We start from the raw sequence: 27319 nt of genomic DNA, 5'->3' as shown, positions 1-27319 counted from the left end.
GACTTGGGGGTGGTTGTGCAGGCAGATATGAAGTTTTCTGAGCAGTGCAGACGGGCTGCAAGAGTAGCTCATGGTGTCTTGTCGATGATATATAGGAATTTTTCTAGCAGGGATAAGGAGGTGATTATTCTGTTGTATAAGGCAATGGTGAGGCCACACCTAGAGTACTGTATACAGGTCTGGAGGTCTCATTTCAAGAAGGATGTAGGGATGCTAGAATGAGTACAGAGAAGGGCAACAAGATTGGTGAATGGAACAAAGGGGTGCTCTTACGAAGAAAGGCTTAAGTTTTGCAAATTACAGTGTCTGGAGACTAGGCACCAGCGAGGTGATCTGATAGAGGTGTATAAAGCCTTGAATGGTTTGAGCATGCTCAATGCTGATGGGATTCTTCCTCTTGCTCAGCAAAATCACCTGAGAGGGCATAAATTCAAATTGAAGAAAGACAGATGTAGGATAGACGTGAGGAAATTTGCCTTTAGTCAGAGGGTGGTTGGTTGGTGGAACAGACTTCCATCCCTTGTCGTGGAAGTTGATAGCCTAAATAAGTTTAAGGCTCAGCTGGACAGGTATTTCGAACGAACAGAGGGGTGAAGTGGAAGTGGTTAATTTTTATTTATTTTTATTTTATTTTATTTTATTATTTTATTTTTTTTTTTTGCTGATGCTGCATAAGCTTGCTTTCTTGCATCAAATGCCTCTACTAATGCTAATCATATCCTGAATGCTGTCATTAACCAAACTACAGACCTTCATCTGCAGACTGAAATTAAATTTGATGCATCTGCATCAATATCGAAAAAAAAAAAATGGGCCCAGCACTGAATCTGAGGGAGTCCAGTAATAATAACATTAGGCTGAGAAGAGCAGTGCTTATTAATAACCGCTCTCTGCCTTCTGCCACTCAACCATCCCTTTATCCATAACAGTAACTTTTCCATGATGCCATACTGCTACAATTTGTATAGCAGTATTTCATGTGAAACAGTATCAAAAGCTTTGCTAAAATGTAATATGATTGTCAAAATTATTTTTGCATTCAGTTGCATTGTTACTACTTTGTAGTAGCCAATCGCTCCGATTAGATAATCTTCCTCTAATGAATCAGTGCTGTGATTGCCTTAACTGCATTGCTGTCAAGGTGATTCTGCATTGCTTCTTTGATCGCTGACTTATTTTCTCCTGGAACACAAGTAAGCTTGCAGGTCTGTAATTACTCACTTCACCATTTGATCCCCTTTCTGAACTGGGAAGACATTTGCATATCTCTGATTCATAGGGACCCCCCTTGAATTTATTGATGCACTCATAATTTGGTTAAGGGTTTGCTTACCTCCTCTGCTTCTTCCTTTAATATAATCGGATAGATTCCATCAGCATCAGGTACCTTATTTACTTTTATATTTAACATCTCTTCCACTTATCAATTATCACTAATTCATTTAATTCCCAATTATAACTCTGTACTTCTAGTATTCCCATCTCTAAAACCTTCTTTACAAGTGAACTTAGATGTAAAACATTTATTCAGTTTGTCAGCCACTGAATAGGATCATCAATAGTTATGCCAATCATATATAGTGGACCAATGTGGTTCATCCCTTTTCGTCTAGTGTTAACAAAAGCAAAGAATTTTTTGCTACTGTTCTTTGCACTTTTAGCTAGAGTTCTCAGTAGAGAGCCTTACTTGCCTAACCCCCTTATTGACTTGAATTTAGATGAAATTCATTTTCATAAAATTGAATGCTATCTGGCACTTGTAGTAGTTTATAAGCACTCAATAAATCAATTTTGAAATATTTGTGATATGAAGGTTTTACTACATACTTTATCTAAGTATAAATCATCACATAATGTGCTTTCCAAATTAGTTTGGAGTGCACTCGTCACTTTGGTGTCTGTGTCCATCGCTAATTTATTTGCATCCCATGCATTTTTCTCTTCTCTGCCACTAGCGGCATCATTATCTGACATCCATTTAGTTTTAAACCTGGAGCAATATCTCTTTGTTCCTATAAAAAGAAGTTAGTAGTTTCTATGATTACTTCCCTGAATACTTCCCATTTAGAATTTACTGTTGATGACAGCATCAGTTGATCCCATTAAGGAAATTCAAAAATTGTTTACAAACGTTGTAGTTGCCTTTATGATGATAAAATCGCTTTCCTTTACTCTTGATAGCAGTTGTATTTTTAAGAAGCTCCTATTTCAGTATATTTTGATCACTGCCACCTATTGGTTCCTTTACTTGGATATTTTTAATGCAGGAAGAGTCACTGCTTATCAGATCGAGGGTATTTATTTCTTTCTATAATGTGCTGCTATAGAGTCATACAGCAAATCCAGAAAAGTCTTATTATTGAGCAAGTGACCAACCTACAAATTCCATTCAATATGTAGAAAGTTAAAATTCCTCATTATAAGACACTCCGATCTACTGGCCTACTCTACCTGTCTCTGTAATTGGTCATTATACTCATCAGAATCATTTCACAAAAATGACACACTTCTGTCATTTTTGTTTTCCCAGTACATATCATACCAAACTGACTTGGCATTGCACTGGTCACCCAGGTCAACGGGATGCATGGCCTTAGCTTTTATGCACTTAAACTGAGATCATAACTGCTCCCCCACTTCTGTCCTTTCTGTATACGTTGTACTCACCATATTCAAATGCATTCCTTATGTCTAAGTAGCACTATATATCTACTATCCCTACTATGTTCACATTTGATGACTTGACCAATGCTTCAAATTCATCAAATTAGTTTTTATTATACTTCTAGCATTGGTATATACAGAAGTATATAGGCACCACCTCTATTAGTCTGTATTTCCCAAAAGCTTGCAATTTTCTGACCCACCCAACATAGCCTCGATAACATAACCCATCTATTCAAGTGTATTCAGGCCCTGAAAAAACAGCCTCTCCTGTTAACCACAGACCACACTGAGAAAAATTCTACCTCATGAGCCTTCCACACTGTCTGCAGGATAGTATGAACATGTACAATGTTATCTTCTGTACTCTTTTAAAGATGATACTTGCTCTACAATGTTTTAGAAATTTATAAGAATTAAGTTAGTTAACCCCCTCAGTTAGCACATCCCTAAAATACTTACTGACTGGTGTATCTTAGTCCTTCATAATACCATTGAAAAGTTTGGAATAAAAGCAATCAGTAATTTAAAATTGGGCACTTCTTAAATGTATTCATTATATTGACAGTGTGGAGGATATAATTAAAAATTATAATTTTTTAATTATTAATTAAATTAATTTTTTTTATAAATTAACATTAAACCCAGATTTAATATCATTAGAACAACTAGTAGATATTTTCATAAGTATATACAGTAAACTTTTTAAAATCCAGCAGACCTGTGGGAATTGAGAGGTGTCAGATTGTATAATTTTCTGGATTTTAAATTATATAATTTATATTGTATAATTTTGTATAATTTTCTGGAGAGGTATACATAGTGGTTAAGTAGATTTGAAAGAGCACATTTCAATGAATAGTAAGCACTAGCAGCTTAACTTATATCTCTAAGTGTTTAGCATTAGTAGAGGCATGTGATGCAAGATAGCAAGCTTATACAACATCAGCCAAAAAAAAAAAAAAAAAATTCACATTTCACCCATCCATTCGCTCCAAAAGTTTGTCCAATTCTTCCTTGAATTTATTTAAACTATCAACTTTTACAGCGACAGATGGAAGTTTGTTCCAGCAATCACCTACCTGCTGGTTAAACGCAAATTTCAGCACATCTATTCTACAACTGTCTTTTTTCAATTTAAGTTTTTGCCCTCTCAGGTTTGTAATCTGAGCAAGAGGAAGAATCCCATCGCATTGAACCTGCTCAAACCATTCAAGACCTTATACACCTCAGTCAGATCACCTCGCAGGTGCCTAGTCTCCAGATGCTGCAATTTGCAGAGCTCATTTTAGCAACTCCACATCCTTCCTAAAATGAGGCCTCCAGTACTCAGAAGTGTGGCCAGACCATTGCCTTATACAAAGGGATAATCACCGCTTTATCCCTGCTGGCAAAATTCCTATATATATATATCATTGACAAGACCCTACGACCTGCTGTGGCAGCCTGTCTGCACTGCATTCTCCACTACCCTGAGGGTGCCTCCATAGCCAGATGGGCAGAAGCAGCAGTGCATAGTCACACGCTTCTTGATTAGACCGGGGTTTGAGCCCGTGACCACCAAATACTGAGGATGCGGAAAGGTCAGGGAATGACCACCACATATCTCCGGAGCAATATGGCCTTAGTTGCTAATGCTCCTAAAAACCAAATAACAAACAGACAAACAAGCTACCCTGAGTGCAGTATCACACAGTTGGTACGTTTCTCTTGGGTTACTGCTACCCATATGCAGTACTTTGCATTTGTAAATACTGAACTTCAGTTGCCTCTTCTCAGCCCATCTGCCTAACTTTTCTAGATCCTGTTGTAGTAGCATACTGTCATTAACAACCCTGCCAACCTTTGTATTATCTATAAATTTCAACATTAAGCCTCATATACCTTCATCAGTATCATTGATAAATATACAAAACAACGATATGCCAACACTGAACCCTGGGGGACTCCACTAATAACATTAGTCCACAAAGAACAGTGTCCATTGATTACCACCCTGTCTTCTCCCACTCAACTGCCATTTTATCCATTGTAGTATCTTGCCCTTAATGCCATACTGCTCCAATTTGTATAGTAGTGTATCATGTGCAACAGCATCAAAAGCTTTCCTGAAATCCAAGTATATGATATCAAAATTATTTTTTGCATCCAGTTCCTTTGTGACCACATTGTAGTATCCAGTCAAATTGGTCAGAAAAGACTTCCCTTTAACCAACCCATGCTGTGCCTAAACTGTTACTGCAGTCTTGTCTAGATGATCCTGTATCACCTCTTTAACCAGTGACTCCATTATTTTCCTCAGAACGAAAGTTAAACTAACTGGTCTGTGATTACTTGTCATCCTTTAACCCCCCCCCTTTGTGAATTGGGGATGCATTTGCACATCTCCAGTTATTGGGGACCTCCCCTGAGTCAAAAGATGCTGTCGTAATTATGGCTAAGGGTTTGTTTACTTTCTTTGAAGCCTCCTTTAATATAACTGGATTGATCCCATTCGCCCCAGTTGACTTTCTCGTGTTTATTGACAAATGTCAAGTACTGCATTTTCGTAGCAGTAACCCCAGAGTAACGTATCAACTGGGTAGTACTACACTCGGGTAGTGGAGAATGAAAAGGACCTGGGGGTAGTTGTGCAGTCAGAATGAAGTTTTCTGAGCAGTGTAGACAGGCTGCAAGAGTAGCTCATGGCGTCTTGTCAAGATATATAGGAATTTTTCTAGCAGGGATAAGGGTGTAATTGTCCCCTTGTATAAGGTAATGGTCAAGCCACACCTTGAGTACTGTATACAGGTCCTGAGGCCTCGTTTTAGGAAAGATGTGGTGCTACTGGAATGAGTACAGAGAAGGGCAACGAGATTGGTGATTGTAACAAAGGCTTGCTGTTACGAAGAAAGGCTTAAGTTCTGGAAATTGTAGGTTCTGGAGACTAGGCACCTGCTTAGTGATCTAATTTAGGTGTATAAGGCTTTGAATGGTTTGAGCAAGCTCATTGCTGATGGGAATCTTCCTCTTGTGCAGATTACTCACCTGAGGGGACATAAATTCAAATTGATGAAAGGCAATTGTCGAATAGATGCACAGAAAATTTGCCTTTAGCCAGCGAGTGGGTGATAGTTGGAACAAACTTCCATCTGTTGTAGTGGAGGTCAGCAACTTAAATAAGTTCAAGTCAGAACTAGACAAACATTTAGAGTGAATGGATGAGTGAAGTGGGATGGGTTTTTTGGCTTATGCTATATAAGCTTGCTTTCTTGCATCATACACCTCCACTAATACTAATGCTGATTTCAACAATTTCTCCTTCACTTTGCTTTCAGTTATTACAAAATGATTTAGTTCCCTTTAGAGTTTGATAAACTTCTGTCTTCCACATTCTTACAGGATTTCTTGTGTGAATGTAGATGCAACATACTCATTGTTTGTCTGCTATCTGAGAAGGATCATCAACAGTCTAACCATCAATATCAAGTGGACCAATCTGATTCATCCCCTTCCTTCGAGATATTTACATAAGTAAAGAACTCTGCTATTTTTCTTTACATTTGCCAAGCATTTCTCATAATCTGCCTTTGCCAATCTAACTTCCTACATGACCTGATTAGAGACCAGCATATATCTACCATAGGCTTCTGTATGACCTGGTAGTTTATATGCATCCCATGCTTTTTCTTCTCTGCCACGAGTCTCAGTACTTCAGCTGAAATCCATTTAGGCCTAAATTTTGAACAGTATTTATTAGTTGGTATGAAAAGCCTAGTAGCTTCCAAGATTACTTCCTTGAATGCTTCCCATTTAGAATTTGCTGTTGGTAACATCATCTGTTGGTTTCACTGTATAGAATTTAAAAACTGTCTGAGACCACCATAGTCACCTTTACAAAAGTAAAACCCCTTCCCTTTACTCCTGATTGTAGTTGCAGCTTTAAGTAAATCCCACATCAGTACACTGTGATCACTGCCACTGAGTGGTCCTTTTATCTGCAGATTCTTGATGCCTGTATAATCACTGCTGATAATCAGATCAAGAGTATTATTCCTGGTTGCTTCTTGCACATGCTGCTATAGAAAACTGTCATCCAGTAAATCCACAAATTTCTTGTTAGTGAGGGAGTGAACAACCCACAAGTTCCAGTCAATATCTGGAAAGTTAAAATACTCTCATGATGGAGAATGAGAAAAAATTAACTATTCTTCTTGAGAAATAATTATTATAACAACACAGTCTTTATCAGTTTATATGACATTTTGTTTTTAATAATGTACTCTAAGTCAGTTTCTCAGAGGTAATAACAAAGATTTCTAACTTTTGTGTTTCCTGCTGTTATAACTATAGCAGAGGGTAGGAGAATAGGATTAGTGGGAAGTGAAGTGAACTTCCTTTTGTTTTTATCCTTGCTTAAATCATGAACTGATGAAGTGCTTGACTAGTTATAATGTGGGGAAAACACCTTGGTTGTGTGGAATTAAATATATTGTTTGTGTGCATCAGTAAGTTGCTGTTTATGGATAAGATTTACCATTGATTCAAATGAAGTATGAATTTTTCAAGCTGTAATCAAAGTCAGCATTTTCAGTCTTTCTTTGCTCTTGGCTGTCTTAAAGTGATGTAAGAGTCACCAGTCATTCAAGCACTGTATGACCAGTGACATAGCTAATTTGTAAGAACAATTTGAACTTAATTACAACGTTTACTGGATAAGAGATAGCATTAAAAGAAAAGAAAGAAATTCAATAAAGCTATGTGGCATCAGAGAAGTTAAGATATTTGCAGGACTACGTTATCCTTTCATCTGCTTGTGGCCAACCAGATTTAAACTGCATAGATGATGCAATGGTCATAATTCACAATGGTGAGGGGAATGAAGGGATCCTCTTACCAAGAGAGGCTTAAGTTCTGCAAATTGCAGTGGCTGGAGACTAGGCACCTACGCGGTGATCTGATTGAGATATATAAGGCCTTGAATGGGTTGAGTATGCTGAATTCTGATGGGATCCTTCCACTTGTTCAGATTGCGAACCTAAGGGGGCATAAATTCAAATTAAGAAAAGACAGATGTAGAATAGATGTGTGGAAATTTACCTTTAGCCAGCGGGTGGTTAATTGCTGGAACAAACTTCCATCTGTCGTTGTGGAAGTTGATAGGTTGAATAAATTTAAGGAGGAACTGGACAGGCATTTGGAGGCAATGGTGTGATTTTTTTTTTTTTTTTTTTTTGGCTGATGCTGCATAAGCTCATACACTTGCTTTCTTGCATCACGTGCCACTACTACTACTACTATTCTCATAGCAGTAACAAACTTGCCTTTGTAACAAATGTATTTTGTTACAAAGGCAACAAAATACACAGCCCTTTTGTTACAGAGCTCTTGTATTTGCTTGTATTTGCTTGTTCCATGATGACTCCCAGCAGCTCTTGAAATCCCCAGCAACTTGATCTCTAGGCTGCTGCTCATTACATTCACACATGAGGGGTTATTGAAGGAGGGGAATGCCAGAAGTTTATCTAATTTACATGGATTTTAAGTGGAGGAGAAATTGTTGTTAAGTTAAACATAAAAAAAGGCATCTGGGGCATATGGAATCTATCCAGTTACATTGAGGGAGGCAGCAAGGGAAGTAAGCAAACCGTTAGCCATAATTATGGTAGCATCCTTAGAGTCAGGGGAGGTCCCCATGGACTGGAGATGTGCAAATGTATCCCCAGTTCACAAAGGGGATGCAAAGGGTGACACAAATAATTGTAGACCTGTTAGTTTAACCTCTGTTCCAGGGAAAATAATGGAATCACTGGTTAGAGGTGATACAGGATCACCTAGACAAGACTAGAGTAATAGTTCAGACACAGCATGGGTTTGTTAAGGGGAAGTCTTGTTTGATCAATTTGATTGAATACTACAATGTGGTCACAAAGGAACTGGATGCAAAAAATAATTTTAATATCATATACTTGGATTTCAGGAAAGCTTTTGATACTGTTGCACATGGAAGACTGCTGTACAAATTGTATGGCATTAAGAGCAAGTTGCTGCAATGGAAAAGGAATGGTGAGTAGGAGATGGCAAAGAGTGGTAATATATGGACACTGCTCTACATGGACTAATGTTATTAGTAGAGCCCCCTAGGGTTTGGTACTGAACCCATTGTTGTTTTGTGTATTTATCAATGATATCGATGAAGGTATATCAGGCTTAAAGTCCAAGTTTTCAGATGATACAAAGGTTGGCAGGGTTGTTAATGACAGTAATAGCAGTATGCTACTGCAACAGGATCTAGAAAAGTTAGGCAGATGGGCTGAGAAGTGGCAACTGCAGTTTAACATTGACAAATGCAAAGTACTGCATATGGGTAGCAGTAACCCAAAAGAAATGTACCAACTGTGGTACCACACTCAGGGAGGTGGAGAATGAAAAAGACCTGGGGTTAATTGTGCAGTCAGATATGAAGTTTTCTGAGCAGTGCAGACGTGCTGCCAGATTAGGTTGTGGACTTTTGTCAATGATAAATAGGAATTTTGCTAGCAGAGACAAGGAGGTGATTATCCCTTTATATAAGGCAATGGTCAGGCCTCACCTTGCGTACTGAATACAGATCTGGAGGCCCCATTTTAGGAAGGATGTAGAGTTGCTAGAACGAGTACAGAGAAGGGCAACAAGGTTGATGAGAGAAACAAAGGGATGCGCTTCTGAAGAAAGGCTTAAGTTCTGCAAGTTGCAGCATCTGGAGACTAGGCACCTGCGAGGTGATATGATTTGAGGTGTATAAGACCTTGAATGTTTTGAGCAGGCCCAATGCTGGTGGGATACTTCCGTTTGCTCAGATTAAGAACTTGAGGGGACATGGATTCAAATTGAGGAAAGACAGTTGTAGAATAGATGTGCAGAAGTTTGCCTTTAGCCAGTGGGTAGTTGATTGCTGGAACAGACTTCCATCTGTTGTGCAAGTTAATAACTTAAATACATTTAAGGCTAAACTAGATGAACATTTGGAGTGACGGAATGGGTGAAATGGAAAATTTCTTTTTTTTTTTTTTTTTTCCGGCTGATGCTGTATAAGCTTGCTTTCTTGCATCATATGTCTCAACTAATGCTGATGCTAGATTGCCCAGGTATAGCACTACTTTCAAATAGATTGGCTTGCCAAAAATTTAATTGGCTATTTGTTTACAAGTGAGAGGGCAACCCTGTCGCCATTCATTACAAATGGCAAATTAGCCATGAAAGTGTGGCAAATTTGTTTGTCCTATTTGTTTCCAACAATAGAATGTAACAAACCTTTTTCCTCACAGCATGTGCTAGTTGCAACTTGGCATTTCATGTTTTGCCTTCTGAATGACTCAGTGAGGTAATGCTGCTTGCCATTACTCACCTCCACTCCCTTTCCTAACACTCCATTTCCTCTCCCCCACCCCCATCTTCAGTTGAGTGTAGACCCAACCTTGAATAGGTAGTATCTACATTTTGACATTTTTTTTTTAATGTGTGTGTTTGTGTCTGTTTTGAGTGTGCAGTTTTCACATTTTTCTCTGCTTCAGTCACTCACAAAAACTGTTGCTGTTAAAATTTTTGCATTTTCAGTCCTAGAGATGGATAAGTGGGTTATTTGAAAATGAAGTAAACTAGCAGTGAAAGATAATGCTGAGGGTGAGTGAAGCAGACGAACTCATTGATTTGGAACTTAGTGCTAAAAAGAAAAGACGAGAGAATGAGGAATGTGATGTGAAAATTTCAAGAAAGCTGAAATTTGTAGTGATACAAGTAAATGAAAGGCCAGTGTGCAAAAAAGGTTTCAGTGATGATAAGGCAGATAGTTTGAAGAAGAACTTTGGCAGTATGCTCAGTGAATTCGACAGTAAATTTCCAGTTGATGGTCATTGATATTTCCAGTTGATGGCCATAGTCATGTCTGTGAAATTGTCCATCTGAAATCGCAATTTCACAATCAGAAGGATAGCCCTGAAGCAGTTTCTTTCCTTGAATGATTTTGTATGTTAGCTACCTATAAAATATCCTGGATTTTGGCTCAGAAGAAGGAAGCGTTTTCTGATGCTGAGATGGTAATGGAAATTGTGATCATGATGGTGATCACATTCTGTTAGAGAATTATGATTGGAAGTATGAAGAATGATATCCTGCAAAAAGTGCAGAATTTGCAACTAAGTCACAGGACGGTTGTTTACAGAATGTTGTAATTATCAAAAAACGTTGAAGAGCAGCTAATTGAACAATTTGATAGAAAGTTTGCATTTTCCCCTGATGCTGGACAAGTCAACCCCTCTTACTGACATGGCGTTGTTAATCTTTTGGGCTCAGTTTGTGCTCACCAATTTCAAAACTTGTAAAGAAATCCTTGCACTTTGTGAACATGGGGAACTAATATACTTAAAATTTTTCAAAGCTTCAAAAATATGTGACCTAGATCTGGTAAAACTAGCTTCTATTACAATGCATGGTAAACCTGCGATGATTGGAGGCAACTTGGGATTTGTTTCTCTTTTGAAACAGCATTTGGATGAGAATGACATAAATTATGTTACCCTCCTCCCATTGCATTCTGCATCAAGAAAATTTGTTTACTCAAATGCCTGGAACTGAACTTGGAAAATTTGATGGATTTGGTCGTGAAATTTGTGAATTATATCCAGAGTGGAAGTTCATTCACCCATTGACAGTTTGTTGAGACTTTGAAAAACTGTGATGACTGTAATTTAAAAGATCTTATTGACTTTACGAATGTGAGATGGCTGAGCAAAGTGAAAGTACTGGAATGTTTACCTCTTTACTTCCTCAAATTTGAGATTTTTCTTTGTTGAGAACACTTAACGGCAGTGTGATTTATATTTTCTGTGTGATATCATGGCCTACCTGAATAAGTTGAATGTGAGACTCCAGGGAAAGAGAAAAGTAATTTGTGAGCTGGCACAGCATATTTTAGAGCTAGAGTCAAAACTGGACCTTCTCATAGCACAAACTCAGAAGGGCGATTTGATCCATTTTGCAAACCTGGCTAGATGTCTAGAAAAAAGTGAAGAGTGTGGCCATGATGTGAAGCGGCAGCTTTATGTAAACCGGGTGGAAAATCTGCCTCAGAAATTTGAATCATGCTTTTCTGACTTCGAATGACTTCAAATTGGCATTTCAGTTTTTGTGTGATTCGTTTCACTTTGATATTGCAAATTCAAGCAAAGAAATTGACACCCTTCTGTCTTTGGATAAATATGGGTTTATTAGATGATATGAAGTGATGATAAGACATCACTTCAATAAGAATCCATTCTGAATGATAAGGATCTTCCAATTTTGAAATCGGGCATTTCAAAATTGTCTGTTTGGATATGTGTGTGAATCAACATTCTGAATGATTGGATTCATCAAATCAAAATGCAGATCTAGAATTGTTGATGTCAATTTAGAGGTGGAACTGAGATGTGCATCAGATAAATTGTCATTATTTATGCAACTTGTCAGACAAAAGAAATTGTCAAATTTTGCGTTAAATTCTTTGATTTTCAGTTTGTCTGAGCAATTGTAACTGAGTAGTCAGAATGTACATTTTGAATAAATTTGTTTAAACAGTGTGATATTTCTTAAATTTTCAGTTGAGCAACTAATTTCTCAATTTTTGCTTGGTGTGGTAAATTTTGCTTCTCATTTGCCACATCTGATGGCTACATTGAAAAATAGGTTGTGCATCTAGGGTTTAAAAAATGAGGGTGCATGACAGTCTGTTTTAGGACTAACTGTTCCCTCATCAGATAGTAGATGAACTTGAATTATAATACTCAGCCAAAGCAGGTAGCTTATAGGTAAATTACAACTGAAAACTTCAAATTTTGTATGTCATGTGGCAGCTCACATTGAACAACTTTACAATTGTTTTGTCCATGCACTGCCACCACAGACCATCTACTATCTGATGAGGAACCAATTGGTTCTGAAAGCGACTGTCATGTCACAGCAAATCTGTTTAAAAGACCAAATGGGCCAGTTAACTTTTTGGCCTTGCCAAAATGTTAACTGGCCCATTTTTAAAGATCTTTTAAACAGATCTTTCAAATACTTCTAATAGAAGTATTTGAAAGTGGCGTAATACCTGGGCAACTCATTGCAAAGTCAAAAATATAAGTTTAAAAATAAAACTTTTAAGAATGAAATCTTTAAAAATAATAAGTGTTTCACTATACACTTTGTTTTAAAAAATATAAGTAATTTGAGAGAAAAATTTGCTCACGCCACTTTCTTGCACTTGTTTCAGTTTCTGCAGTCAAGCACATAATATATGTGAATCAGGTTGCAGATAAATGTCAACGTTAAATCTGCAAATGAAACTGTTTTTGCATTTTGTACACTGATGAAATTATAATGGTTTACTATTTAATTTTTAGTACTGTAGATAATAACAGCCAAGCGCAGAATTGAAGTGCTAATGTGTTTGGAAATTGTGTCATAAGAGCAGCACTTCAGTAACTTCTGTATTTTGTGTGCCAAATTGTGCTAGCTGAATACTAGCACCAAAAATTTGACAAGAAGACTGCAAAAAATTTAAAATAGGGATTACACTTACATAACAGGAGAGACTGCTTCTACAGGGATGGGATACACTTAAATAGGAAGGGTGCAAGAATATTTGCTGATGCTATCGAGGCAATGTTAGGTGAGTCGGAAACTGCTAGCTTGGGGGGATTCACAGACTAAAAGATTGGTTGCAGGCAGAGGTGAAAGCGATTCTTGTGCTGCTTCTATTGTAATGGGAACTAGAGCGCAACTTGCTGGGTACTTCAAGAGCTGCTGAGAGTAATCATGGAACAAGTAAATACATGGGCTGTGTTAGGGTAACTAAGAGTAAGAACAGGTGCATGTATACCAATGCTAGAAGTATATTAAATAAATTTGATGAATTTGAAGTGCTGATCAAGGCATCAAAGGCAGATATTGTTGAGGTATCAGACATAGTTTCACACAGATATAAGCAGTGCAGAATTGGAATTTGGGGAGTACAATGTGTACAGGAAGGGAGGAGGGTTATGCTGTTAGTTAAGAAACATAAAATCTAAGGAAGTGCATCCAGTTGACATGGGCGGACAGTGCAGTGTTGAGTCAGTTTGGTGTGACATAAACACTGGGAAAGGGAAAATGAGAGTAGAGGTGTGTTATAGGCCTAATGACTCTGATGAGTACAACGAACAATTGTGCAGAGAAATAGTGGGCCAGTAAATCAGAATGTCTTATAATAGGTGATTTTAACTTTCCAGATATTGACTGGAACTTGTGAATTGGTCACTTGCACACTAGCAAGAATTTTGTGGATTTATTGGAGGATTGTTTTCTACAGCAACATGTTCAAGGGGCAACCAGAGGAAGTAATACTCTTGATCTGATTATTGGCAATGATGATTCTTGCATTAGGAATTTGCAGATAAAGCACTAGGTGGCAGTGATCACAGTGTACTGATGTGGGATTTACTTAAAGATGTAACTACCATCAAGGGTATAGGGAAGGGGTTTTGTTTCCGTAAAGGTGACTACAGTGGTCTTAGACAGTTTTTAAATTCTATACAGTGGGATCAATTGATGATGTTAAAAACAGCAAATTCTAAATGGGAAGCCTTCAAGGAATTAATCTTGGAAGCTACTGGGTTTTTCATACCAACCAACTAAGAAATACTGTTCAAGATTTAGACCTAAATGGATGTCAGTTGAACTAAGAGAAGAAAAATGCATGTGATGCATATAAATTATCAGGTGACACAGAAGCCTATGGCAGATATAAGCTAGTCTGTAACCAAGTCACAAGGGAGGTTAGGCAAGTGAAGACTGATTACGAGAAATCAGTGGCAAAGGATGCAAAGAAAAATAACAGACTTCTTTATTTATGTAAATTCTAGAAGGAAGGGGATGAATCAGTTTTGTCCACTTGATGTTGTTGATTGACTGTTGATGATCCTGCTCAGATTGCTGACAAACTGAATTTTGCATCTACATTCACACATGACGAATTCTGTAAGGAAGGGGAGGACAGAAGTTTACTAAATTCTAACAATTAGCTAAATGATTTTGTAGTAATGGAGAGCAAAGTAGAGGAGAAATTGTTGAAGTTAAACAAAAAAGGCACCTGGGGCAGATGGAATCTATCCAGTTATATTGATGGAGGTAGTGAGGGAAGTAAGTAAACCCTTAGCCACAATTATGAGGGCATCCTTAGAGATTCAGGGGAGGTCCCCATGGACTGGAGATGTGAAAATGTATTCCCAATCCACAAATGGGGTTCAAAGGGTGACACAAATAACTATAGACCTGTTAGTTTAACTTATGTTTTGGGGAAAATAATGGAGTCACTGGTTAAAGAAGTGATGCAGGATCACCTAGGCAAGACTGCAGTAATAGAGCACTAACAGAGACAGATACTAACTACAATACGAAATTAAACTAAATAAACAAAAATAGACCGACCAACTTGCCCATCTTGTCAGAGGACCACGAGGCCAATAATGGTTAGGTAATCACAGCATTTTGAACACTAGACTTGGCTTATGTTCTATTATTATTTTTTTTTTTCTTGTGTTTTATATACGTAGATAAGTGTATGAGTATGTATATGAGTATAGGCAAATGTATATTTTCAGTATATTGGGCAGGGGTGCTGACCTGTCAAGTGTAATTATCATGGAAAAAATTAAGAATGCCTGCAAGGTAAAAGCAGATAAACTGAAATTAAATAAGGTTAGCATAAAAATAATAATGGTAACAACGAAGGTATCTAGAGCAGTGGGTCCTATTGCTTTTAACTACTTCTTCATAGGGTTGGAAGCCAAAACCGTAGGAGCCATCGCAATAAGCACGGTCTCTGTTTCTGTTATGATGTATAAGAATGAAACATATACATCATAGCTGACCTGACAGAGACCAAAAGGAAGTAAAAAAATTCCAAATATGTATATATTTTGAATTTTATGTATGTATAATATTTAGAAGACTAGTTCCATCTAAAACGCTGATGGAACTGATATTCGGGTGACATTCAAGTCCCCAATGTCAGCAAAGTCCAGACAGTCTGTGACAGCCAAATCCTCTGCTTGCACCTTCATGATAGTGGGACTGTTAGTAATAATGGGTATAACCTCCATGCACAAGCACACTGTGGGTGACCACCCAGGTGTGGTGCCCACACCACATGGAGGAATGCCGCCCCCTCTGTGTTACCAGGCGTCTCCGTAGCCAGGTGGGAAGGAGCAGCAGTGCGTAGCACACGCTTCTTGATTAGACCGGGGTTCGAGCCCGTCACCACCAAATACGGAGGATGCGGAAAGGTCAAGGGAATGACCACCGCATATTCCCGGAGCAATATGGCCTTAGTTGCTAATGCTCCTAAAAACCAAACAAACAACTGTGTTACCAGGCAATACTAGGTGGTAGATGGCTCATGAACCAGTGCAATACCACCACTTTGCTTATTGGAGGCTTGAATTGGTGGAACCCATGTTTAGTCTCCGGAGCTAAGTTCTGGTCAACCCTTCCCCATCTTTTCCATCATGCAATATGACTGATGACTTTTGAGGTTATGATGAACATCATGGCGAGATCCAATCTTTCTTACATTTCGAGGGTACAACTCTAAAATTGTGTTTGCAGGTTGGCCACTAGTTAGTACACGAGACCAAATCTATTGGTAACTCTTTAGGAGGCTTCCGGATCAGCTAGTGTATAATCTTGCTACCTCTATGCTGCCAGATAGTGACTAGAGGGAGTCCAAGTAGTGTGTATGTGGGGGATTGTCGAGGCCATGTTATGTCAAGGATCTGGGTATATTCTTACCATGTGTATAACACATCCAAAAATTTCATTATTTCATACAGCATGTCCCACCCACTTTTTCTTACGATTTAATACACCAAGCAGAGGGTGCTAAGAATCTCTGGGTACGACCAGACTGCTATGCAAGGAAACTGAACTTGGCCTGTTACGACGTAAGATCACTCATCGGTGACGACAGGATATTAGAGCTGGAAAAGGAATTAGAAAATATGAATTGGGATATCATCGGTTTGGCTGAAATAAGAAGAAGAAATGAATCACTTATAAGTCTATCAAGTGGAAATCTGCTGTACACCAATGGAAACAGTGAAAAGAGTGAAGGTGGAGTTGGGTTTCTGGTCCATAAAGATTTAAAAAACAACATTTTGGAATTCAAAAGTACATCACCAAGGGTGTCAAGACTAATACTCAAGATTTCTAAGAGGTACAAGCTAAAATTTATAATGATTTATGCACCAACATCGAGCCATGATGATGAAGAGGTTGAAGAAATGTACACCGAAATTGAGAGTCTTCTAGATGAGCAGAAAACCCACTACACTATTTTATGGAGGACTTCAATGCTAAGGTTGGAAAAAGACAAAACAGCGCAGAAAGGGGAACTAATAGGAAATTTTGGAATTAATGAAAGAGGCGAAAGACTTGTGGAATTTGCAGAATCTCAAGGATTGTCACTAATGAACACTTTTTTCAAGAAAAGGGTGAACAGAAAGTGGACATGGAAGAGTCCAAATGGATTAACAACTAATGAAATCGACTTCATCCTCACTAACAGAAGATATATTGTGAATGATGTTACCGTCCTGAATAAGGTAAATGTTGGAAGTGATCACAGAATGGTAAGCTGTGCACTTGATATAGATGTAGGAAAGGAAAGGAAAAAACTGACTCGAGTAAATAATACAAAGGTCTTTGAGATAACAGAAGAGGAGAAAAAGCAGTATGTACTGGAACTTAAGAACAAGTTTGAGCTTCTGCAGACTGCTCAGGACCAAGATATCGATGAGGAATATTACAACTTTCTGAAAGTGATAAAGCCCAAGAAACCTATAGGGAAAAAGAAATCGAAAGAGGAAAAAATTAGTCAAGAAACACTTGTTATGATGAACCGAAGGCGAAAAATGAAGAGCAAGATAAACACTGACAAGCAGAAAATTGGGTATACTGAGTTATGCAAAGCCATTAGAAAGAGACTCACAGAGGACATAAGAAGATTTAACACAAGAAAAATAGAACAAGCATTAAGGGAAAACAAAGGATTTAAATCAGCAGACATGAGCAGTAATAGAGAAAGACAAATGATACTGAAACTGAAGAATAGCGATGGTGTACTTATAAACAGCAGAGAAGGCATAATTCAAATAGCAGAAGACTACTATAGAGAATTTTACAAGGAGCGAGGGAATGATGCCAGTAGTGGGGAAGATGGATTGCAAATTAGCAACACATACGACATACCCGATATTCTTCCTGATGAAGTAGAACGTGCATTGAAGAAAATGAAGAATCAGAAAGCCCCGGGGGAAGATGAAGTTACTGTAGAGTTGTTAAAATTGGGAGGAAGAGACATAACACAAAAACTGGCAAGGCTCTTCACAAAGTGCATTAGAAAAGGTGTGACGCCTAAGCAGTGGAATAATGCAATCAAAGTTTTGCTGCATAAGAAAGGAGATAAATCATAAATTGGAAATTGTAGACCAATTAGCTTGTTATCCCACATCTACAAGTTGTTCACAAGGGTCATTACTAACAGATTAGAAAGAATACTTGATGAGAATCAACCGAAAGAGCAAGCTGGCTTTAGGACAGGATTCTCAACTGTGGATCACCTTCACGTAATATCACAGCTAATGGAGAAAGCAAATGAATATAAAACACACCATTATGCCTGGCATTTGTGGATTATGAAAAAGCATTTAACTCCATACAGCATAAGGCAATGTTTCGGGCACTGGAAAGACAAGGCATAGATACCCAACATATTATGATTTTGAAGAAAATATATGAGAATGCTACCTCCTTTATTAGACTAGACAAAGACAGTAGGAAATTTAAAATCGAGAAAGGAGTTCGACAAGGAAACAATATCTCCGAAGCTGTTTACTGCTGCCCTTGAGGAAGCTTTCAGAAGATTAGACTGGTCGCAGAAAGGAGTCAATGTGAACAGAGAGTACCTAAACCATTTACGATTTGCAGATGACATTGTGGTCATAAGCCACGATCCCAAAGAATTAGAGGAATTTATGCAGAGTTAGTAAGGATTTTGGACTAAAGATGAATATGGCCAAAACAAAAGTAATGCCACAGAAAGGGACATAATGATTGAAGGAGCAGTAATTGAAAAGGTGGAGTCATATACTTATCTGGTACAAGTTATTAGCTGTAATAATGATAAATGGCTGGAAGTCAAGAGAAGAATAAATTTTGGAAATATAGGCACATACTGAAGTGCAATATCCCAGTTTGTCTGAAACGTAAAATAATGAACCAATGTATACTCCCCACCATGACTTATGGAAGTGAAACTTGGGCACTCACCAAAAGAATGGAAGAGAAGCTGAGAACTACACAGCGAAGAATGGAACGAATTATATTGGGAATCAGATTGTTAGATAAGAAGAGAAACACGTGGATTAGACAGCAAACTCAAGTAAAGGAATTCTTATCAAAACTAAAGAACTAAAATGGTCTTGGGCAGGACACATAGCTCGAAGACATGATGACAGATGGACTAAGAAAATAACAGAATGGTACCCAAGAGGAGCTAGAAGAAAACCTGAAAGACATCGGCGGAGATAGATAGATGAAATTCATGGGTTTGTGGGTAGTAAATGGATGGCCAGTGCTCAAAACAGAAGGAACTGGAAAGTTGCTGGAGAGGCCTTCATCCTGCAGTGGATTGAAAATGGCTGATGATGATGACACCGTGAATTGTCAGACTAATAGAGTAAACTTATCTGCAAAAATATCTAAACCTCCCAAACACTTCCTAATTCATTTCACAAATATACGTGGTCTCAGTTCTAATCTCAGCAATGTCCATTTTCACTTGTAGTCTACCAAACCTCATGTACTTTTTCTGACAGAATCTCAGTTATCAGTTGATTCAACTACTGCTCATCTGAGTTGTAAAATTATTCGCTGTATGATACCTTGCACCTCAAAGGTGGTACTTGTTTTTCCAATAAATGTGCTAAGGCTGTTCAAGAGAAGAACTTTGCATATCATAATTGCCTTGTTTCCATTTCTTCAGTTTCATTTTCTGCCTACACCAAAGCTCGCAACAATTGTAAAGCAGTTATTAATCAGTCCAAACTAGATTTTGAACAGGCTGAGTAGAAAACTTGCTTCTTGCCCTAATTGTAGCTGAGTATTCTGGTCTTTTGCACAAGCTATTGGCCGCAACTTTTTCCCATCTCTGCTCCCACCTCTTTCAAAACTAGATGGTTCTGTCGTCGCTTCATATACTTATCTGGGACAAGTTATTAGTTGTAATAATGATAAATGGCTGGAAGGATAAAGCTGACCTGCTAGCATCCCATTTTTCTTCCAACTCATGTATTAATGATCTTGATAAAACACCTCCCACAATTCCCAACATGCTCCATTCAGTGCCTCCTGTGGTTTTCCGTCATTGTTTGTTCATTTTGTCATTTGGTTTTTAGGAGCATTAGCTACTAAGGCCATATTGCTCCGGGGATAATGCATTGGTCATTCCCTGACCTTTCTGCATCCTCCATATTTGGTGGTCATGGGCTTGAACCCCGGTCTAATCAACAAGCGTGTGCTACACACTGCTGCTCCTGCTTACCTGGCTACGGAGGTGCCTGGTTTTCCGTCAGAAGCATCAGAAGGATTTTGACAAATCTTGATACTAAGAAAGCTCCTGTTCCTAATGGTATTTCTCCACTTTTTCTCAAAACCTGTGCTCCTGAACTTACTCCTGTTCTTTGCTGCCTGTTTTTTTTTTTGCTTTCTTATTTCAAAGGTGTTTTTCCTTCTGCTTGAAAATTTGCTAATATCCAGCCAGTTCCTAAAAATGGTGCCAAATCCCTCCCATCTAATTATCGTCCCATTGCAATTATTTCTACTCTTCCTAAAGTAATGGAGATATCAATTAACCACTAACTCTTAACTACCTAGAAACCTTCCGTCTGATCAACCATCGCCAGTATGGATTCAGTCAGTGTCGATCCACTGGTGATATTCTGGCTTAGTTACCCATTTATGGACAAATTCAATGGAAAGGTTCGGTGAAACACAAGCAGTTGCTCTTAACATCTCAAAGGCTTTCTATCGTGTTTGCATAAAGGTCTTCTAAACAAGCTTCCATCTTATGGTTTGCCAACTGTTTTTTGTAATTGGTTATCCAGTTTTCTCTCTGATCACTCACTGAGAGTGATGGTAGATGGGTCTCTGTCTTCTAACTTCTCCATTAATGCTGGTGTCCCCCAAGTTTCAGTTCTTTTCCCCCACTCTTTTCCTCTTGTATATTAATGACCTTCTTCCCTTGACTCGAAATCCCATCCATAGTTTTGCCGATGATAGCACATTGCATTCCACTTACCATTTTGGGAAACCTTGCCCAGCTCAATCAGCTTCAACTTCTTGAATGTCCTCTACCAATTCCTTAAATGCCGATCTCCAGTTATTTCTCTAGTGGGGCAAAGACAACTTAGTTGATTTCAACCCTCCTAAAACTCAGTCTTGTCTTATATCTCGCAAAAAAGGATTCTTCTGCTCCTATGCTTCTCTTTGGTGTCACTCCAATTTCTAGGCAAAATGATATCTCTTTTGGGGATTACCCTGACTTTTAATCTCTCTTGGCACATGCACATTACAAATATTGCTTTCTCTGCATCTAAAAAACTTAGTTTTCTCTTTTGTTCTCGGTGTTACTTTACTTCCAAACAACTGTTCACTCTGCACAAATCGCAAATCCGCCCTACCATGGAATATAGTTCCCACATCTGGGGTGGTACCCCCAAAACCTCTCTCAGGCTTCTAGATTCCATTCGGAAAAGGGCAATTAGGTTAATTAATGACTCCTCTCTAACAGAGTCTCTCCACTTGCTCTCTCATAGATGTACTGTTTTTGCTGCATGCCTTTTCTACAGATACTTCCATGGGCACTGTTCTTCTGAATTGGCTTCTATAATTCCTGCCCTCTGTTTCAAAACAGTCCGAACACCTGCTGCCACCAGCCAACATCCGTTTACTGTCCAACTTTTTATCTTTCTCGTTTATTCATTCAACTGCCGCTTTCTGGAACAACCTTCCTTCATACATATTTCCTGAAAATTACAGTCTATAGAAGTTCAAGTCTAATGTCAACAAATATCTTCTTTTGTCTTCTCAACCTCCAACACAAGCATGGTACTAAGTACTACTGGTTCTAATATCTCTCGTGTTTGAAGTTTTCATAAAAAAAAAAAAAAAACAGTTCAGACACAGTATGGGTTTGTTAAGGGGAAGTCTTCTTGTCTGACCAATTTGATTGGTTACAAAGATGTGGTCACAAAGGAACTGGATGCAAAAAATAAATTTTGATATCATATACAGTAGACTTAATTTTCTGGGATAGGTGGTAAAAAAAAGTTTTCGGATAATCGATTTCCCGGTTAATCCAAAAATACAGCAAGTCCCCGGCATACGTAAGAGATACCTTCCGGGGCCTCTTACGTAAGTTCAGTTTTATGTAACTAACTTGGAAATGACTAATAAAATATTGCTACTATATCCCTGATATGCCAAAATTACAAAAACCACATCCTCAGAAGAATGAAGAAAAACAGTTATATATTTTTAATTAGTTCAATTAAAAACTTTATCTGGGGACAGCGGTGAAGCAGCCAGAGTTACACATAAGAAAAGAAAGCATAAAAGGAAGGGGAAAAAATGCACATTATTGTACAGTAAAAACTGATTTGCATTTCGTAGCCTTGGTTATTATAGTTAACTTCAGTGGTGCTGACCGCTTCTCGTATTGTCTTTCTACTTTATTATTGTGTTCACCGTTGCCATTGACAATTCTGAATTCCACACGATACTTGTTAATGTTTGGCCATTTTCATACATCCTTATTATTTTAATTTTCTAATCCAAATCGATCGCTTTCCTTGGTAGATTTACTAGTACTGCTGTCACTTATTCTCTTTTCAGAAAATAAAATTTTCTGAAAAGAACTTTACAGGGTTAAGGCAGCAATTCACTATTACACCCCATGCGAGCTTACATTTTACTAAAGCACATTTCTGGAAGTCACTGCCGTAAAACAATAAAAACAATTTTCAGTTTCCAGGTTACTGGGCTTTTCTGTTAGTGCAATTCATTATAAACAGGTAGTAAACTTGATCTTATTGCATTTGCGAAAATACCGATAGCTGGAATTCTGTGGGTTTTTATGTTATTATGGTGAAATCTTCAGTCATGTAAAAAAAATATATATAAATAACGTAACTTCAGTCGGGGACTTATGTATCGAAAAATGTTCAGCAACTTACCTAAAAAATATGGCGATAGATAAAAAATGAAAAAACTTACTATGCACTACATGCGTGTCCAATATGCGAGTAGTGCATATTGGACACATTTATTGTTTGCGATGTCGATTTTAAATCTAATAGCTTCCCTTTATTTTTTACAAGGTTGCATATGGTTTGGTCACCAACATTGGATGCACCATTTTTAAACTTTTGAATAATTTCAAGTTTTTGTTTAATTGAAAGCACAACTCTTGTGTTTGCCCATCATTTTTGCAATTTCTAAACAAAAAAAAAAAAAAAAAAAAAAAAACAATAGTTACTATAAAAAAAAAAAATTCCGGTATCCATGACATAAATAATGAAACAATTTGTCCTTTAGCAGTGCAACGGAACACAACAATCTACACGACGCACTAAAACAAACTAAACATTTGGTCTTTTTTTTTTTTTTTTTTTTTTGGAGCTCTGGGTGTGAAGATAGCAGGGGTTGCAAGATCTCCCAATGACGACTTATAATGCAGATTCTTGTCACTTATTTACGACTTGCAAAACATCTGTTTATACCTATTCTAGTTATTACTTTGAATTTTATGATTTCTGGGTTTTTTCGTTTTTTTTTTAAATTTGGAGTCAAAGTGTCCCAGTTAATGCGATCCCTGTATATCGAGAGTCTGCTGTATGTACTTGGACTTCAGGAAAGCTTTTGATACTGTTGCACATGGGAGACTGCTGTAGAAATTGGAGTGGTATGGCATTAAGGCAAGTTGCTACAATAGATAAAGGGATGGTTGAGTGGGAGATGGCAGAGAGTGATAATAAATGAACACTGCTCTGCGTGGACTAATGTTATTAGTGGAATCCGCCAGGGTTCGGTGCTGCGCCCATTATTGTTTTGTGTATTTGTCAATGATATCAATGAAGGTCTGTCAGATTTAATGTTGAAATTGGCAAATAATATAAAGGTTGGAAGCGTTGTTGATGACAAAGACAGTATTCTATTGCAACAGGATCTAGAAAAGTTAGGGAGATGGGCTGAGAAGTGGCAACTGAAGTTTAATATTTACAAATGCAAAGTACTGCATATGGGTAGCAGTAACCCAAGAGAAACGTACCAACTGTGTGGTACTACACTTGGGAGGTGGAGAATGAAAAAGACCTGTTGGTAATTGTGTAGTCGGATATGAAGTTCTATGAATAGTGCAGATGGGCTGCCAGAGCAGGTCAAGAGTTTTGTCGATGATATATAGGAATTTTGCTAGCAGAGACAAGGAGGTGATAATACCTTTGTATAAGGCAATGGTCAGGCCACTCCTTGAGTACTGCATACAGGTCTGGAGGCCTCATTTGAGGAAGTATGTAGAGTTGCTAGAACGAGTACAGAGAAGGGCAACAAGATTGGTGAGAGGAACAAAGGGTTTCTCTTGCCAAGAGAGGCTTAAATTCTGTAAGTTGCAACATCTGGAAACTTGTGAGGTGATCTGATTGTGGTGTACAAGGCTTGAGCAGGTTGCATGCCAATGGAATACTTCCACTTGCTCAGACTAAGAACCTGAGGTGATATAGATTCAAATTGGGGAAAGACAGTTGTAGAATAGATGTGGGAAGTTTGCCTTTATCCAGGAGGTAGTTGATTGCTGGAACAGACTTCCACCTGTTGTTGTAGAAGTTGATAGCATAAATAAATTTAAGGCTGAATTAGAGACAAATTTTTTTGGCTGATGCTCTATAAGCTTGCTTACATCATATGCCTCAGCTAATGCTAATAACCAGTTGTGCACAATGTAAAGTTTACTAATAACAGTAAAGCAACAGTCAACCAAAGAACATTGACCAAAAACCTGTGATCCGAATTACGTTATCCACCAGAAAATTATGATCCAACTGACACTTCAAACTGAAACAGTGACATGTAATATATGAAATGAAAACCAAAAATAAATTAACATTAGACATATCCGTCCCTTTAGAAGTAATTTTTTTGACCACCAGTGTTCATTTTTTTTACAAACTCTTGTCATTCTTAAAAAATGATCAAGCCTGTTGTGATGTGAACTGTTTCATGAACATATGCAGAATGCCTAATGCTATAATCTGATATTTTTTATGGACAATTCTCAAATCCAACAAAATCAGGAATGCAGATAAAAATTGAAAAATATGCTGAAGAAACATTAAAATTCATATTGACATCCCTCGAGACAGTAATATTTGCTTAATCAAGTTGAGTAAAGTTATCGTTATCATACTTTTTGAAGTTGTTTGGACTGTAACATGCCCTCACTATTAGCAATCAGTCTTTTTGTGCCATTGCAACAAAATGACAGCCTCCTAGATCAACTGGAGCTGACATAATCACCAAATAGAAATGTCATGGTGCTACTACTGCTGAGAAACAGAAATTGATAAAATGAGCCTGGCGCTCATTTTATCAATTAAAATTTTACTCAGGAGTAGCATGTAATACCACTCTTAAGTTTTGTCTGATTTTAATATAATGATTAAATAAAGGAGATATGTGAGATGATAAGCATAGGTATAAAGACATTCATAAAATGTTAAAGCTTGAAACAGTGATTACAATGAAATTTTTTTCATTCTAATGCTAATAATGTGCTCCTTGTGAATAATTAACAATTGTACACATGATTAATTGTAGCAAGCATGTACTGAATTCGTGGTTTTTAGTGCTGTGTAATTTGAGATTAATTTAATCTTTGCATGACATCACTAAAGAATACCCTAGTTTATATTAAAATAATTATTTATGGCCATGTTTTTTTAAATATTTCAAAAAGAATAACAAACTGAAGTCTGTACCCCAGTGAGTTTATCTACTGCTTGTTGTGACATTTATTCTATATTATTATAAAATTTTAATATATTTTAAAATAGGTTTTAAAATAATTTAAAAATAGGTTTGATTTCTGTGTATATTTTGCAGCTGAAAAATATTCAGAGTATGATACGACTTACCAAAGGAAATCTAGAGGCACTGAATGCACGATTTGCAGAGTACCAGCATCCTCCATCAATGTACATAACTGTAAGTTTCTTTGTGGACAGTAATTTTAATTTTTAATATATGTAAATATGTAAAGTAAGATCTAAAAGTTCCAGGACCGAATTTTTATTTAATGAAATATAATACATGTATTTATATTAAAATAATTACATACCAAATTTTTCAAAACATAACTGCAAAGAGTTCCTTCGCAGTCGCGTTTTGAATGTTTCTTTGATTAGTTTGTTTGCCATTGTTTGCAATCAGTCAATCGTCTATAAATGGCACCATAACTTCGCCAAAAATTATACTCCCTTTTAACCCTCTGTTATTTGTGTCCCTAAATGGAACAAATATGCATGTGTAGTGGTGCCTATGGGACACCTCTTGTTTTAATTATAAAAATTAATTTTTAATTTTTTTACTGAATTAAAAATATAATTTTATTAATTATGATTTGCTGAACTCAATTACAAAATATCAAAGAAAAATAAATGAAAGAAAATAATAATTATAAGAATAAAGAAAGTTTTACCATTTTTTTTAGAATTTAAGGTCACTTATCCCATGAATTGAAACATGTAGTGTGAACATGTGTTTTTGTCTGTTTGCATTTAACTGATGAAACTAGAGCTCTACAGAAAGGTTACTCTTCTGCTGTCTCCCAGATACTATTTGGAAGTGGGTGTTGCCTGTAAGAAAGATAGATGCTTTTGCTCACCTGACATCTGTTATAACACCAAAAAAAAAAAAATTATTTCTTGTAATTCCTAGCATATCAAAATGAAAACAGAAAATACTATGTAAGCAGTTAGGGAATATTAGTGGGCAAAGGTACATGGGAGGATTTGATTTCATGTACAAATTTAAAAAGTGGCATCTGTCAGATGCCATGCTAGCAGCAGAAGGTTAATAAGTTCTTCAGTTTGGGGGAATAAAATAAAAATTACATGCTGCAATGTCATTTAGATATGGAGGATATTATAAGACATTTATATGTGTTTGGGAAGTTATTCAGAAATTATTGTTGCAAGATGACTAAGAGTAATTTCAGAGTTTTCTTGCCCACTAATTGGTTCTCATTCCTTGTGTTTGAATCTCTTAATTGCTTATCTTGATTGCATAATTATAGTCAGAAAATTCTAGCATAACCTTCAGACTTGTAAATCTTATTTTTATTATTTATTTATTACTTTTTTGTTTTGTTTTTTTTATATTTGTAATAGCCATAGGAGATTTCCATTTAGAGAATTTGTTTTTTCTATGGGCTGTAGACATTATGCCTCATTTCAGCTCCTGTTACTGTTATTTTTAAAAGCCTTAGGTCACGATTATGATCACATATTTCAGTTACTTCCTT

General features: G+C 37.2%; 1 protein-coding gene across 1 annotated transcript in view; it reads left to right on the top strand.

Moving 5' to 3' along the window:
- The window catches only part of Raf (serine/threonine kinase raf oncogene), a 439038-nt gene that overhangs the window by 39479 nt on the left and 372240 nt on the right, over positions 1-27319 (top strand). The window contains exon 2 of the mRNA XM_090387771.1: positions 25900-26001. Within this exon, the coding sequence (XP_090243897.1) occupies positions 25900-26001 (102 nt within the window). The remainder of the gene's footprint in view (positions 1-25899; positions 26002-27319) is intronic.

Source organism: Mastigoproctus giganteus, chromosome 13 (genome assembly GCF_048544385.1).
Source record: "Mastigoproctus giganteus isolate SK-2022 chromosome 13, ASM4854438v1, whole genome shotgun sequence".
NCBI lineage: Eukaryota > Metazoa > Arthropoda > Arachnida > Uropygi > Thelyphonidae > Mastigoproctus > Mastigoproctus giganteus.
The sequence above is the reverse complement of the archived record's forward strand: the minus strand, read 5'-3'. Positions and strand labels throughout refer to the sequence as shown.